Source organism: Stenella coeruleoalba (assembly GCF_951394435.1).
Source record: "Stenella coeruleoalba genome assembly, chromosome: 19".
Lineage (NCBI taxonomy): Eukaryota > Metazoa > Chordata > Mammalia > Artiodactyla > Delphinidae > Stenella > Stenella coeruleoalba.
In genome coordinates this window covers 57,338,812-57,354,873 of record NC_137165.1, presented here as the reverse complement: position 1 = coordinate 57,354,873, position 16,062 = coordinate 57,338,812, and the positions used below count along the sequence as shown (strand labels likewise).

At 39.5% G+C, this 16,062-nt stretch overlaps 1 protein-coding gene across 10 annotated transcripts in view; it reads right to left on the bottom strand.

Moving 5' to 3' along the window:
- LOC307177345 (uncharacterized protein) overlaps positions 1 to 16,062 on the bottom strand; it is a 1,102,996-nt gene that overhangs the window by 404,383 nt on the left and 682,551 nt on the right. For 9 of the 10 annotated variants that reach the window (XR_013825026.1, XR_013825027.1, XR_013825028.1 and 6 more), the window contains one exon: positions 6,101 to 6,155. Coding sequence is in view for 2 of the 10 variants with exons in the window: in XM_079904470.1 (XP_079760596.1) it covers positions 6,101 to 6,155 (55 nt within the window). In the remaining 8 variants the exon portion in view is untranslated. Of the gene's footprint in view, positions 1 to 1,426; positions 6,156 to 16,062 lie in introns of those variants that run through there. The other variant, XM_079904468.1, reaches the window with a different exon arrangement.

Here is a 16,062-nt window from a genome sequence, read left to right as displayed (position 1 = left end):
TGCTTTCTTTGTAATAAAGGGTTCCTATATGGAAATATTACAGCTAAACTAGGATGGAAGGCCTAAAAGCCATTTGTGACCTAGGGTTATGAGATTACAAAGACCATCATGATTTATTTTAATCTGAATAGATTACAGGATGGAAATCATAAAATCATTACACAGTTTAGTTATCATTTCTTACTCAAAATGATTATAAAGATTAAAAAACAAATTTACTATCTGAATTTTCATTTACCAGTTACTCAAAACCTTGTCCAGAATAAAATGAAAAGTAGCAAAGTCTCTGGTTGGGCCCCTAATTATTAGTACTTAGCATCTACAGGATCTCATTTTCTCCAAGGAAACAAGAAATGCTTCCATTCATAGAGAAAGACCAGTTTCATTTTAAGCATGACTATTGATGTCCATGGCAAGTCTGCTGACTGAAAAGAAAGTGTTTATTGATTCAACCTTTCCATAACCCTCTACTAAAGTAAACACGTCTGAGACAACTAAGCAAAACATCAGATTTCACTCAACTACCATGTGGCCCTCTTTGCTTAAAGAACTTGGTGTGGGTCACGAGTCCAGCCAAGGTCCCAGCAGTACAAAGGAGCTACATTTTGTTTGGTACGTTAATCCTTCCTACCATCAGTTTTCCTGCCCATCACCAAGAACACCTTTTCCGGAGTCCTCCCTCATGGCTTCCTCTATCTTCAGTTAATTGCTGGTGGCTAAAAGTTTAGTATCATCCTCACTATAATAAATACTCTTGTAGTAAGTGTCATTTTCATCTCATTATAAATTGGTATAAACATCGTCTCTTAGGAGCTGGGGAGGAGTAAATCTGCACAGTTTCATCATCTTTGGGAAACTTTACCTTGTTGATAATGGTGTAATCGTGCATCATTCATGACTTTCCGGTCTGATTCAAACAGGAGTTTTATATTTCTAGTGCCCCAAATCCCCAACTCAACACCATCTCAATCTTTGCTGAACTTCAGATTTTATGCAACATGTAGAAATTAGTGAAATAGCTTCACGTTCTGTGATATGACTTTCATAGTATATTTATCATCACTAAGGCAAAAATCGTTAAAGATATACACATTTGAGAAATAATATTGTATTTGCATTTACACTTCATTTATTCAGTCATCAAATATTATTGTTCATCTACTATGTCTGAAGCACCAGACCAGGTGCTAAAAAACACAATGATAAAACATATTCTCTGAAACTCATGGTGCTGGCTCCCCAGGAGAAAAATGTAAAGATGGTATTGTGTTGGTTACATACGAAAACAGTAATCAGAAAAAAATGGATAAGTTTTCTGATGCATATGTGTTTTGTTAAAGAAAGACATTGTTTTGAGTTTTTCCTTCTGAGAGTGATTTTTAGTTTCCACTGCTGCCTAAAGCAACTCTTGGATACAACTGTAAGATTACGCCATCCTTATGGAGTATGTTTTTTTTTTCCTCTTCTATCACAGTAAAGCCATGTATTCAATTAAAGCTATATAAAACTACAAAGATACACATCTTAAAGAAAATCTTAGGATATACCCTTTTGTATGTCACTTAAGATTATACCCTTTGAGGAGCCAGAGTCCATTTATCACATTCTGCTTCTCATGATGGTATTATAATAAATACTCTGAATGAGATTTAAGAAACTTGGGTCAAAAATAACATCTTATAGCATGACTTAAATATCTGGGTATAAAAGTATAAGTTGGCAACAGGATGGTGAAATGCTGCAATTTTAATTTCATCCTCATTTTTCAGTCACATGTAACTGAAAGTATCAGTCAGTGGTCAGTGGTAGAGCAGCTGGCCCACTAGCCTACATGCTTCTCATGTAGAATCCGATAAAGATGCCCAGACCCTGAAACCACTGGGGAAAACGCGGTATGTAGTTTGGAGACATGCATCAAATCTCCACTTTAAGGGGAAGGCAGATAATGTTTTATTCTTTTTGTTTTATTCTAAATAAGGTAGGTTCTTCTTTGAGTCTGCCCTAAGTGAAGTCTAAAAGACTTAGGGTGTGCAAGGAAAATGGCCTGTAAGTAGCAAGAAGATTTACATAGTTTCAATATTTTGTAAACCTCTTCGGGAACTTTTTCAAGAGACTATGAAAAATACGGTTAACAAAATCAGGCTGGTGGGTTCTGATAAATGTTTTAGCCAGTTTTATTGCTTCCCTAGTACCACATTCAGAGGGTTTTCTCCCAAAGGTCCGACTCACTAGAAAGCAAATCATGGTGTCTTGTCCCCTCACCACCATCACACTGTGAGTGAATCATTATTGAACTTTCAACCCCAAATGGTCCAGACCAACAACCAAACTATCAACAATGGTATTTAAGGATATACATTCTGAAACGTATCTGCCTAGGTTAGAACTCCAATACTACCTCTAGTTAAGAGGTCAAGTTACTCAGTTTCCATGTCTGGATGTCCTAATCTGTAAAGTTCCATGATAACAGAACCGATGGGTTGTTGTTGGGATTAAATGAGGGAATATACTTAAAGTTTAGAAGAGAGAATGAAATATGCTACCAAACACTAATTACTGCTCTTGGAGTTGAGTTCTGTTGGCATACGAACTGAGATGATACAGAGGGATTAGGGTGACACTCTCTGCCACGTGTGAGGGGGAGAGAAAAGAAGAGACACAGAGACAGGCGACCACAGAGACAGAAAGTAGACCCACAGAGAGCTGAAGAGAAGAGATTATATCAGCTAAGAAGGAAACAGATGCCACACTCAAATATAGATAATTTGAAGAGGATTTAATTAACAGGGCTTGATAACACTCCTAGGCTTAGAGGGTGGGGAGAGAGAGTCATTACTTGAACTGGAAATGAGGGATTCCAGTAACTTCTCACATGGGTCTGCCCTTTCCAGGAAGATGTGGCCTTTGGTTGAGAGAGATGTAGTCAAGTGAGACACACCTACGGAAGGGTGCCAAACACCCCAATCTCATCCTCCTCGTCTCTAATCTCCTACAAAGACTCCCCATTGGCTGATTCCCATCAGACCCCAGAGGGCATTAAAACCATGTGATGACACCCATACAGATCATCTCCAGGGACAGAAAGCTGGATGGGGAAGGGTGGAGGGTAGGAGCTACACAAAGAGGTCCTGCACAGAGACCATCTGTGCCCACCGGAGGGACATCTACTATGCCTGAGGCCTCTTCCAGTGCCGACGCTTCCATCCTGCCAACACATTTCCCTTTTAGCCTAAGCTATAACAAGGGATCTTCTATTATTTGTAACAAAAGCAACTTTGGCTTGAGCAGTAGAGTCTGGCAACTTCAAGAAAAGAGTAGCAAGTCTCTGGGTATAAAAGCGGAGGAGCAGGTTGGCACTGTCCCAGATTCACTGGTGATTCTTTCTCATGAAGCAACGTCAGGGGCACACATGCATTTTTATCTGTCACTGAACACAATTGCTGGGCTTTGCTCTTTGCTTCTCTATATAATACACCGGAGAGGAAGACTGCATACATTTTGGATCTTTCTTTATGAATAAAGAAGGCACCTTGCCGTATGTTCCACTTTAATCCCTGCATCATACCATTCTGTGAAGACTGTCTCCATTTTTGAAATCTAGGGTTAACATTTTTAGCGCTGATAACATATTTTTGAGCTAGGGAGACTATTTGGACTTCTCAGACCCAAGTCCAGAGGAGTCGGAGAAATTTTAGCAAGAGGTGCAACATGGTAAAAGGTAAACTCTAAAATGGTATAAGCAGGTTTAAAAGTGATTGATAAGGTTCAATAAGGCTGTGAAAATAAATGGACAGGGGGCAACACTAGGATCTGTGATTACAGAATAAGGGGGACTGAAGGCAGAGAATCACTTAGAAATAATGAAAACACAGATAAGAGCAAGTGTCAGTCTATTAATGAAACAGAATCCCTAGTCAGACATTTACTGAGACTGAAGGGAAATAAGATGCAGAATAAAGATGCAGAAAGAGCTGATTAGGCAGGCTCATGGCAGGCTTGGATGTTATACACAAGTTACTTTTCTTTGCAAAGCCTATGGCCAGCCTGAAATTGGCACACATGAGGAAGAAGTTTAGAACAGTGGTCCACAACATTTCTGGCACCAGGGATCGGTTTCGTGGAAGACAATATTTCCATGGATGGGGGATGGTTCAGGTGGTAATAGGAGGGATGGTTCAGGCAGTAATGGGAGCGATGGGGAGCGGCAGATGAAGCTTCGCTGGCTCACCCGCCGCTCACCTCCCGCTGTGTGGCCCAGTTCCTAACAGGCCTCAGGCCAGTACTGGTCCGCAGCCTGCGGGTTGGGGACCCCTGGCTTAAAATAGCCTCCCAGTGGATTTCCGTGCACAGGACTCTTCCATGGCCGTCCAGTGCAAGAACATGGACAAGAAGTAAATTTAGGTCAGTCTGCTCTGAATTTAGGGACTTCTTTTGAGGTTCTAAATTAGGCCTCAGTTTAATGGAGAACTGCTATGAGTTCTCTGCTTGGGAAGATGGAAATTCAACAACTGCATAACCGTATGTCTGTGCACTCATACTGGTGTTTAGCTCTTCAAGGAAAATCCTATTTCCTCCATTTCCAGACTCTTTGCGGGTCCTCATTGTGCCTACCAAATACTACTGCCGATGTAAGGGTTTCAAGGCAAGAAGATTGTCATTACCTCGAGACCCAAATTTTCCATTTAATCTTCATCACACACTCAGAGAGGTTTGTGTTGTCTCCTTCAGTCAGTTGTTCCCAACTGAGAGCAGTACGGTCCCATGAGGGACATCTGGCCATGTCCAGAGAGAACTGTAATTGTCATAGTCTGGTGTCAGGGGTGAGAGGGTGGAGTGTGTGTGTGTGGGGGGGGAGTGAGGGGGACGGGCTATTGCCATCCAGTGGTGAGAGGCCACGGTTGCTGCTAAACACTGTATAGTCATCTCCCACCACACAGAATGATCTGGCCCCCAAGTTCAATAATGCCGAGGCTGAGAAACCCTGCCTTAGACGTTCTCTCAGTTTGATAATTATACGTACGACGTCCCTGCTTAAATATCTCAATATAAATGTACTACTGGCTTAAGGACAGTGATAGACTTTCTTCAACTTTCTATGTTTCTTAAGCCTTCAGTGGTTTTCTTTTTGTTTGTTGAACTTGCCTTAAATGGTTATAAAGATTTTATCAATATCAGGGATGCCAGTTTTTTCCTTCTATGATGAGGTAGTCAGGTGATGCTGAAAAACCCGTGTCCATATAAATTAAGAATGTTTTCAGAAAGAAAAAGAAATGTGCCCTGTAATTGAATGGATGATACTGAAACACGTAGAGGAGAATGTCTTTTATTTCTAAGCATCAATATCTTCAAATAAAGAATCAGATAAGTTCCCCTCTCTATAGAGATCTGGGTGAAAGCAGGTGTATTATACTGTGTTTCAAGTGATGCAGAATGGGGACGGGGAGAAGTCATTATTTTTGCCTTATTACAGATTAAAGTCGTCCACAGCTTTCACAGTACACGGATCACAATTCAAAACACCAGTTAGGGATATCCATTACCCAATACCAACAACCAAGCCATGAGAACTATGGCCTTAAACGCTCCGCTTTCATTTCACGTCTCTAGACAAACTGGAAATGACCAGACTACCGGCATCTAAGAAGTTCATGCGATTAAAGATGCTGTCGCAATCTCCAGTTAGCTGACTTCTCTCCGCGTTCCCTGCTACCTAAGTACCGCTCTCAGGTCTTACTTTCCAGCTTTGAAGTTACCTGGGCTCCTCTCTGGACTTCTCCAGATTTCCGTCACCTCTGTTCAGTTTCCGAGCCCGGAAAGAACGGAAGCACAACAAAGCCAGCACAGTAAAAGTCTAACTAGTACGTTAGAGAAGGCTGAGTTTAAGACTTCTCCCTGATCTGTTGCCAAGAAGCTCGCCTAAGCTTCATAAACACACACACAGAGTTATATTAATATATTCACAGAACACACACACACACACACACATATCCTGGTTTTTTCACGTTGAAGTTTTCTTGGGGGAGAACCATACTTGACTAATTATACTCCACGCCACATCTCCCGCAACAAAAATTTCCAAAGAAAACAGTTGAAATCTTACCATGGCTGGTGTCTGGATGAAGCCGCCTTGAGGATCATGGAATAAGCAGCTCCCTCTGTGGGGGGGAAAGAAAGTGATTATGTCGTAGGCAAGGCCTTTAGATTGAGAGAGAATTAACTCAGCTTATAATAAATCACTGTTGACATCCTTGCTAAAGACTTCGTGCTCTCCCAAGCCAGGGGGAATTTTTAGCTGGCCAAGAAGGAAACTCCACAAATGTTGGCTATTATTTGCATGTGCGGCTTCACAGGGGAGATCCTGAAGGGTTTTCCCTACACGGTCTGAGCGAACTCCACAGAGAATAGCTACCCTACTAAGACAAACAAAGATTGATTAATAACTTTTTATCATATTTTACAATTGAGACTTTGGAAAATATGTAACAGCAGGAGGCCCTGTCTTCACCTCACTTGTTTTTAACTTACAGCTTGGTCTTTCACTGAAGGAAAAGAAAATCTAAGTAAAAAGACTGAGGACAGCAATCCTTCCTTCAGTGGTTTGAAGAAGAAAAGATTTTTCTTTTTCTTTGTACTTTGCAAGTAAATATTACTGGTCAACCAACTCTTATGAAGTTGCATAGACTTTACAGCATATGACGTGCTGTTTTATGTATTGTCTCATTCGCTCCCTGCAAAGCCCCTGAAGAAATGAAGGCGCTTTCCATAATTCGTTCAGGTAAAGGGACTTTTTAGTCTGAGAGGCGAAGTGACTCAGGGACATGTGGGTGAGAGAAGGGAGAAGAACTTCACGGGGACTGCAGCCCGGGGTCCATTCTCTATTACAAAGAAATACTTCATAAAGAGGATGTGTTTTTTAGTTAATAGGATCAAATTTTACATTAATGATATTTATTGGAAACATAAAGAAGTCTCAAAGGGCAATTAAGTCTCCAGTAGAGTATTTTTTTCTCCCATGTCTGTTATATCAACCTTTGTACAACTATACAAAGTGATTCAGTGAAAAAACTGGATTTATAAGGATTAATCTCTGTACTCCCCTAAGAGTTTTAGCATATTTCTGGATGAAACTAGCACATTTTAGTGGGGGTTTTTTTTGGGGGGGTGGGGATCGATTCAGAATTCTGTGTAAGTTAAATGTACATGAACAAGATTTGAATGATGGTTCCAAATTAGTAAAATTTACTTTAATTAACAGGCTACTCCAGAGAAGGGCTTGCCCCTCCTGATACAATCTCCATTTGGGTCCACTCTGTTCAGTGCTCTGAGAGGCTGACCCATAAGTGTTCCAACAATGACACCCTTGCCCTTTGACGTGCATTTGGGTTCAAGCAATGGGAGGCCCTGGCAAGAGACTGGAAAGAAGGAAGTGAGGTTGAACTATTTATTCCCCTGGCTCCCTCCTTGCTGGCAACGCTCAGCTGGTCACTACTCTCATCTGAAGGGTCTCTCCAGAGAGCTGCCCTCTCTTGGTTCCAGGAATGACTCCTTTCTCTCACTCCATCTCCCCAGTGGAACTCCCCAATGGAACTGCCCTTCCCCTGACAGTTTCCCTAAAGTCTGCCCACATCGGTGTAATCAGTTCTACTGCAGAACTTTCCTCAGATCACCCAGATTGGATGAGATTCAAACAGGGCCCTGGCAGGAAAGGGCAGGTACATTCAGACTGGGTTTCCATCTTTTTGGTAGATCTCAAAACTATGAGTCCGGGACTCTACATGTATCTGAGATGTTGATGGAATCAGTCTACTGAGATGAACTTTAGTTGTTCAAGGTACATCCGCTGTGTTGGTATCATTGCCCAAATGATAAAGAAACAAATAAACAATGTGATCCTGTTCAATAGAGATTTCTGGGGGGTGGGGTGGGGGGGAGAAGATTGATTCAGAATTAAGTATAAATTAAATGTATATAAATAAGGTTTGAGTGATGTTTTCCACTTAGTAAAATTTACTTTAATTCACTGAGTACTCCAGAGAATAACAAAGAAATACCAGAATGATTAGTGGCCAGCCTATATTAATTGCGTCAATTTGCCTATTTTCACTCAATGCAATATTAACTTGAACTAATTATCATGGCATAAATTAAGTTATATGATCTCACATTCATTTTTACTGAAGTCCATTTTGGATAAATTAAGTTACACGATCAGACATGTGTATGTGTGTGTTTGTGTACATATATATGCACACATGTATATACATATGACATATATAGAAATTTCACTGTTCACTTAACGGTTTCTACAGTACAACTTACAAATGCAAATACTATGTATCATTCAAATTCTGATTTTATGCTACTAATAAGCAAACCAGTAAATTAATAAACAGGTCTTTAAAAGATGCTCTTGAAAAAAAAAATGATGCTCTGGAGTTAAAAAAATATATATATATTTATATATGATGTTAACTAATATATATATTTCCAGTTAAACACAGGACTTACGTGGCTCGCTGACTATTATTTCTCTTACAACACACTGTGGCATTCTGGTGAACTACTTTGGCATCAGAACATTCCTAAGTACAGTCAGTTGGGCTCCTATTAATATAGCACGGTATTTTTAGCTTAGGCTTTAGCTGTTTTAAACCACACTGCTTAAAGTGTCCCCTTGCAGAAAAAAAAAAATTACTGTATTCAAGCATAATCCCATCTGTATAAACCTACCCAAATCCTTCAGCCTAGGAGATGAGCACTCAACTGATGTAGGGATAAACAGACATATATTTAATTTTGCCGAGACTCCACAATAAATGAATTTTGTAAGAATTACTTTCTGACCTCCTCCAGAGGGTCTGAGAAGCACAGGCACAGGCACAAACGTGCGATGAGCATTTAAAGAAAAGCAAAATTGCCAGTGATTAAGATGCACACTACGTACGTCAAGCTCTGAACAGTCACACGATAGAATCTACTGTGGCTACACAGTCTCAACAATGGCTCCCAAATGTGATTTGCTTGGCTGACATTTCTGTGTGTGCGTGTGCGCGTGTGCACGTGTGTGTACGCGTGTGTGTTTCTTGTCTCTTTCTCTGCAAAGCATTCTACTCAGACAGCCAGGGTGACAGGTCAAACAAGTTCTCCCACAAACAAACTCAACACTGTTCATCAATCACTCTTCGCACTTCGAGAATTTACTTCCTCCTGAAAACCACTTGTGAAATGAACCATTTTTCCTCTTCTTCAGATTAGGGAACTGGAACGGGGGGATCAACACACTCATGGTTATAGACCGACACTTTGAGACGAGTGGAATTAAAGGCAGCAGTTCTTGCTGATAGGTATTCCATTCTGGAAAGCATAGATAACGTGAGTAATCAAGAGCCATTATTCACCCATTGGTACTTGCTCGGTTTTCGCTTTCTAGCTTTGTGCAATAACACTGACAGCTGAATCCTATACACTTCACAAAGCCAGAGGCTAATCCCATCGGGCCATCTCAATGACCCTAAGCAAATCCAAGAAATGGGGAGCAAAAATGACTCTGCACAACGGATTTCACGCACATTACTCAAGGTGGAGCCACCAGGTCCTACCTTCAAATGTCATTTATTTTCACGTTACACTAGCTTTTCTCAAAGTGTATGTTAATGTTCCTTGACAAAGAATCCTGTTGGGGAAAATGGGCACACAAAATGAAACACTAGACACAACTTGAGCAGGTTTGGTTACCACCTAATTTCTCTTCCCACGTTTCATCCGTTGCTCCACTCTGAATTTTTGAGAGCATAAGTAAATGTTTCAGAATTCATTTAAATCTCCCCTTCAGCCTCTGACTTCTTTAGTAAACGTGGCTTTAGGCAATTATATCATGTTGCTTATGCAATCTCAACAAGTTTGGAAGAAAATAAGGTAGATTGGTGGGAAAGGTCATTAGAATTAGACATAATTATGCCAACAATGAATAACAGCGGACAACCCGATGATCCTATAATAAGAGTACAGGTGACCCTTGAACGATATGGATTTGAACTGCAGGGGTCCGTTTATAGGCTGATTTTTTCAATAACTATGTGCTACATGATCCACTGTTGGTTGAGTCTGTGAACGCAGAACCATGGACACAGAGGGCCTACTGTAAAGTTATATGTGGATTTTTGAGTGCCGGGAAGGTCTGGACCCCTAATCCCAACATTGTTCAAGGGTCAACTGTACTAAAAGAAACCCAGCATAATTCACAGTACGTGGTGGGCTGGGGTAGTAACAAACAGTTCTATGAAGTTCAGTTCAGAAGGATTTGCTAGGTTCACAACACAAAATCATTTCTGTTCTTAAAGGTAGACATTTGGTCAACCTCAAAAGTATAAATAATCAAATATATAAAACTGAAATTTGGGTGAGAATTGAAAAATTACCTAATCTAGCTTTCTCATTTTACAGAAAAGAAAACTGAAATTCTGGGAGACCACTGAGTTGTTAGCATGAGTCGACTAATTTTGTTTCTTTGTTTGTTTGAAGAGAATAGAACCCAAACTGTTCATTTGTCACCTAACGCTGATGTCAAGCCACACCTAATATGCTAAATGTTAGCAGGTGATTCTGATAAATGGATAAACGAGTTTGGTTACTTTTTTTTTTTTTACCAGAGGTAAAGGTTAAAATCTGGAGCCAAGTATATTCATTATTTACTATAAATCAAAACTTCATTTTTGAGTGATATTTTCAATTAATCAACAATATAGGAAATTGTGGAGAACACTTTGAAGGGCTTCCGGGATCTTGTTTCAACAAATAACTTGTTGCCTCATGAACTGGGAAAGCTGCTGGCACATAAGCCTTGGGTGCTCAGCAGACATGTGGAGCCATATTGGAGCCTGAAGCCAAAGCAAAAATGGGTACCACTGTATACACACATCAGAAAAAAACACGACTATAAATAGAAACTCGCACTGCCCAATCTATTTGCATGCCATTGTCAACTGTCATAAACCTGCCCAATGATGATTTAATACCTTTGAGGGCCTGAGAACCATCATCTGATGGGAAGGGATACTTTACATCACAAGACCATCAAACAAACAACAGCTTATAGTTACTTAAATTTTGATATTTTGTTCATTGTGGATTATTGTATGAATTTTTATTTTTTAAATTGCATTAAAATATCTGTTATCTCGATCACTGAGGTTTTGGTGTGGCCTTAATGTTTGCACTGATGCTTTCATGTTTGCCTTACCCACTTCATGGTCGTCCCAGCTCTAACACTCTGACCCTTTAGAGATTGCCTCTGTTGTGAGGGAATGCCTCACCAAGGTCACTCCCAGTAACTGATCCCTGGGGAAGGAGCCTGGCCATCCAGGCCCAAATGGGCCAACTCCAAAGGGTCATTCTAGCTCCAGAGCTCCAGCCAGAGCTGATCTGGGGACTGAGTTATAACTGGACTTCTTCCTCTGCTTTTCCACAGGTGTTGACCTCAAGGGTACGTGCGTTGTAAAAACCTGCTGTACGTTAAGCTCCGTCTGTGAGGATGCTTCCCAGGGAACACTATCTGTAACAAATATCCAGTTATATGAGCTAATATTTATTGAGCACATACCAGGTTCAATGCGTGTTTATCTGTATTTTTTATCACCCTAGCAATAAACCAGTAAGGTTTATAAGCAACACAGATTTTTTTTTCATGGTATTAAAATCAATTATACACAATGTCATATCTTTTCAATGGATAAAGAGACAAGAAGAAACCCACATGAAACCAACATGCTGTGTTGTAACACAACATGAGGCAATGGTTTTCCTTTCTTCACTGGCCTGAATGTTATAAACGTACTTAACCCCAGGGTGAAGGCTCAGATATGTAGTCCAGAGCACATGCTTTAAAAAGCCAGAGAAGGATTTAATACAGTTTAAACTTTCAATTCAAATATTTCACGTTAAAAATAAAATTCACCAAGAGAGACACACTTCAGCTACTTAGAATTTTATTCTGTCGTGATACTGTGGATAAATGAGGGTTTTAATTTCATTTAGTAAATGTTAGTGATAGTGGTTCAAAATTTAAGTGTTTCATAATCTCAACATTTCTACTTATTCTGAATATAAGTAGAATATAATAGAATAGTAGAATATAATAGAAATCCATTAAAGACTATAATATTATTACCTCTGTATATTAAACACAAATTATTACCTCTGTATACTAAAGTGATAATACATTTGTAAAATATAATAAAATATTCTCACTTGAATCGGGAGATTTACTCTGTGTGGTCCAGGGTGGGGTCCCACAAATTCATGTGAGCTCTTCAGAGATGCAAATCACCTATTAGGAGCTGCTTTATTGAGTAGAGCTCTCTTTTTAAAATGCTTTTTGGTCTGGATCATTTGCTAAATCATATTTCTGAACTCACTTGGCACATCTTTTCTTTCTGCAGTTATGGTCCCCATATTTCTGAGCATATTGTATTTTATATTCAGCTCTCTTAGTGTTCTGGTTCATATGAAATGGTGCTATTTATTTATTACAAGATCTCACATTTGTTTTATCCATCACAAGTTAATGTTTGTATGAATTAGGCCCTAGAGATGTAATATCATCTTTAAAAAGCTGCCCCAAAGACAGAGAGCTGAGAATCAAAAGCAGAGTAAGAACAAATGTACATAGCCTGAGTTTCCAAGTTCATATTTCTTATATGTGACTATGTGAAAAGCTTGGATCCACAATCTGCTTTTTTCTCTCTTTTGGTCAAAAATAGCTATTAAGAGTGCCAGGAGAATGTGCAAACCATAGAGATGACTGGATAGAGATGTCTGTCCAATGACCCTGGGCCAGAGCCAGGAGAAAAAATGACAGTGATCCTGTGAAGCTATTACTCTATTTTTACCTGCTCTTAATTTCACATTTCTCAATCTTTTTCAGAACAACAATATTTGAAGACTGCATCATTTTACTGGTTGATGTTTGAACTGTAAGTGCCCCCTAAATTTACTACTCTTCAACAAAATAATCTAAGAATGTGAAATTGCTGGAGTTGCTAGCAAGTAAATCTGATTTATTCAAAACATTAGAAAGTCCCAGGTAATATTCAATTTTGCAAACTAAGATAGTTAGCAACTTGCAAACACCTGATTTTCTTGGGAGCCTAGCATCACGTCAAAATAAATCCACTTAAAGAAGCATTTGTCGAGCATTATTTTATGTGCCTGGCACAGTACTAAGCAGGAAGCATTCAAAGATTGCTCACTGTACCTGTTCTTGAAGCACTCAACGTTAACTGAGAGGCTTTCTACAAAATGCAGGCATTAAATTATTACCAGGGCAATCAATTTTATAAGAATGGTGGGCTAAATGCTCGTTTCACTGAAGCGTGTAGGACTATATAGACGAGCCACATTTCAGGATATGTCCATTTAGTTCATTATTGGAGGCCATCTGGAGTGTGTTCAATAGAAATAAATTTTGAGGAGATGTTCAAAGGAAGAAACTCATCTTTACTCTTAGAACCCTAAGATACTTCAGCTAGACCTTAAGGTAAAACCTTAAGGTCAACTGATGTCAACTGGCACAAAACAGTATTCAGTGACAGGGCCACTTAAATCAAGACTCTAAATATGTAAATAACCACCCAATATTATAAGAGTTTATCATCAAAATTAGAAGACAATTCTGGATATTTTTAGATAGTTTGGTAACCGCATGGCAGTGGACAGCACTGTGGAAGAAACTGTATTGGAAACCGACCATCATTACCATAATACTTCACAACATCATAAAAAATGGTTTATTTAACACCTTCATCCAACAACTTGCATCTGCTTTGTTTCCAGACCATTTTGACCATCGTCCACACTTCCAAGTGACTCATTTCAGTGATTTTTCAGGAGTTGTAACAAGTAGCTGACTTAAATTAACATCAGAAGCCACTCTAAGAAGTCTCTAAGAAGCTAATGGATCTGTGACCTAGTCATCACTGATTATCGACACCTAAATACAGCTTATGATGTGTGCGCCCCTGCCCAAACATCCTTTATATGCCAGAGGATGTTGAAATGATGTCCTGTTGGCACAGGCTCTGTTTACCACACTGCCTTGACTTCATGAGTTGGGGCACATTCTGTTTGGGTTTTGTAAGCCAAGGTCATCATTGCATAAATCAGCAGCCCACAAACTGCTGTTTCTTAGGTGACCTGATAGTCTCTGCTCACAGCAAAGGCTGAGTGAGAGTTACCCTGGGTTTCTGTGGGACGTGGCAAAGCAAACTTACTCAGAGTTCCTTGGCTGAATCCAGGAAAAAAAGTCGAGTCTAAGATGAGTCACGATTGAGCAAAAACCTTGTCTGAAACTCTCCTTAGAGGTTATGTGCTCTTCTAAAATTACACATGTGGATTGATGCATTAATGTGGCTGTATTGTGGCTGCCTGGAGCTGACTTGGAGCCACTGAGTTGGGTGACGGTGTTCCTTGTCGATGATTATTTCATCTTAGGCATCATGCTTTACCAGCACCTTTCACAGGCAGAAATATGGTTGCCCTTCCTCACCTATGAAAGAAGAGACATTTTGTGTATCGCCTCCTTCATCCCTATTAGGGGACATTTAAACTCAAGGGCATTTTGTTCACTTGATAATATCCTAAAGTTTACTGTATTTGTAAATCATTTGGACTGAATATTATCACTTTGCAGAGACTAAAGAGACAGACAATGAAGAAACAAAGAAAATCTCAAGATGGGTTTTGCTTCCAATCATTTTTGTTTTTCTTTCAGCAACTTTAACAACTACTATATATGATGTTTGGGGTGAGACTGTAGGAAGACAATGAAGATAAATAAGATGCTTGTTCTGTTTTCAAGGAGATGCTATAGGAGAGATGTCATATATAAAACAAAACTGATAGGAAGTTACTGACAAAATGAATAGGTGGTCAAATGTAGAGAGTTTGCCTACGGCAGGTGGGACCAGGGAGGGCTTTTCAGAATAGTTTTTTTTTTTTTGGTTTGTTCCTCAAAAGAGCATAGCTATTGAATATTCGGGGACAAGAGGATGGGCTTTTTATGTTGCATAAGCCATGGCACAGAGGTGGGGGATGGGTAAAGGGGGAACTAAATGATTACTTGGCTCCAGGAAGGTTGATATGTTATAAAATGGATCTGAGCAGTTATTTAGAGGTGACAGAACATGAATAAAGATATTTCCATAGTTAACCTAAGGATTTGGGCTAATGTGATGGCATTAGAAATTAAAAGCAATACATAATTGTGAAGAAGAATGCAAGAGGAGGTACAACAGAAGATCTGGTGACAGAGTAACTGGAACCATGAGGGTGAGGCATTACCAAGAGCAGTTCTGAGATTCCGAACCTGGGTGTATGGTAGGAGAATGGCACTAAGGGCAGAAAAAAAATATCAGGAAAAGAAAGTGATGTAGCCTGAAGAGAGAGGGAAATGAATTCACTTTTATATTATATTTAAATGTGATAACTTTTAGGTGGTAATGGATCATCCAGGTAAAGATGCCCATCGTATATTTGTTTTTGTGGGACATGACATCAGGATAGGTGTCAGAATCTGAGAGTTTTACTAAGTACAGTTTGAAACTGTGGAGCTAGAAAATACTGCTCTGATCTCCAATTAGGCTGTATCTGTGTAGTACCACAATTCAGTATTTTTCCTCCTTTATCTTTGACTCAAAAGAGGTGAAAGAGATTTCCACTTCTGAGATGAAGTAAGTGTATACTTTTTTTCCTATTTTTCCTGCTCAGTACTACTAGAAAAACCCTGGATATTATATGTAAGACAAAAAGACTTTGAAAGGTAGAAAGAAAAAAAAAAAACCCAATTGGCTATAGACCTTGGGACCCAAAGAACAACCAAAAGGTGAATTCTCTGGTTTTTGTGTGCCTTATATATACCCCATGCTTACAACTGGAGAAGCCACCAATCTAGAAACACTGGTGAGTACAGGCATACAAAGCCCCAATAAAAGGTCACTCTTTCTGGACAAAGGACCAGGAAAGGAAAAGCCTAGCAAGAAAGAACACTTTTAGATAATAATCACTCTA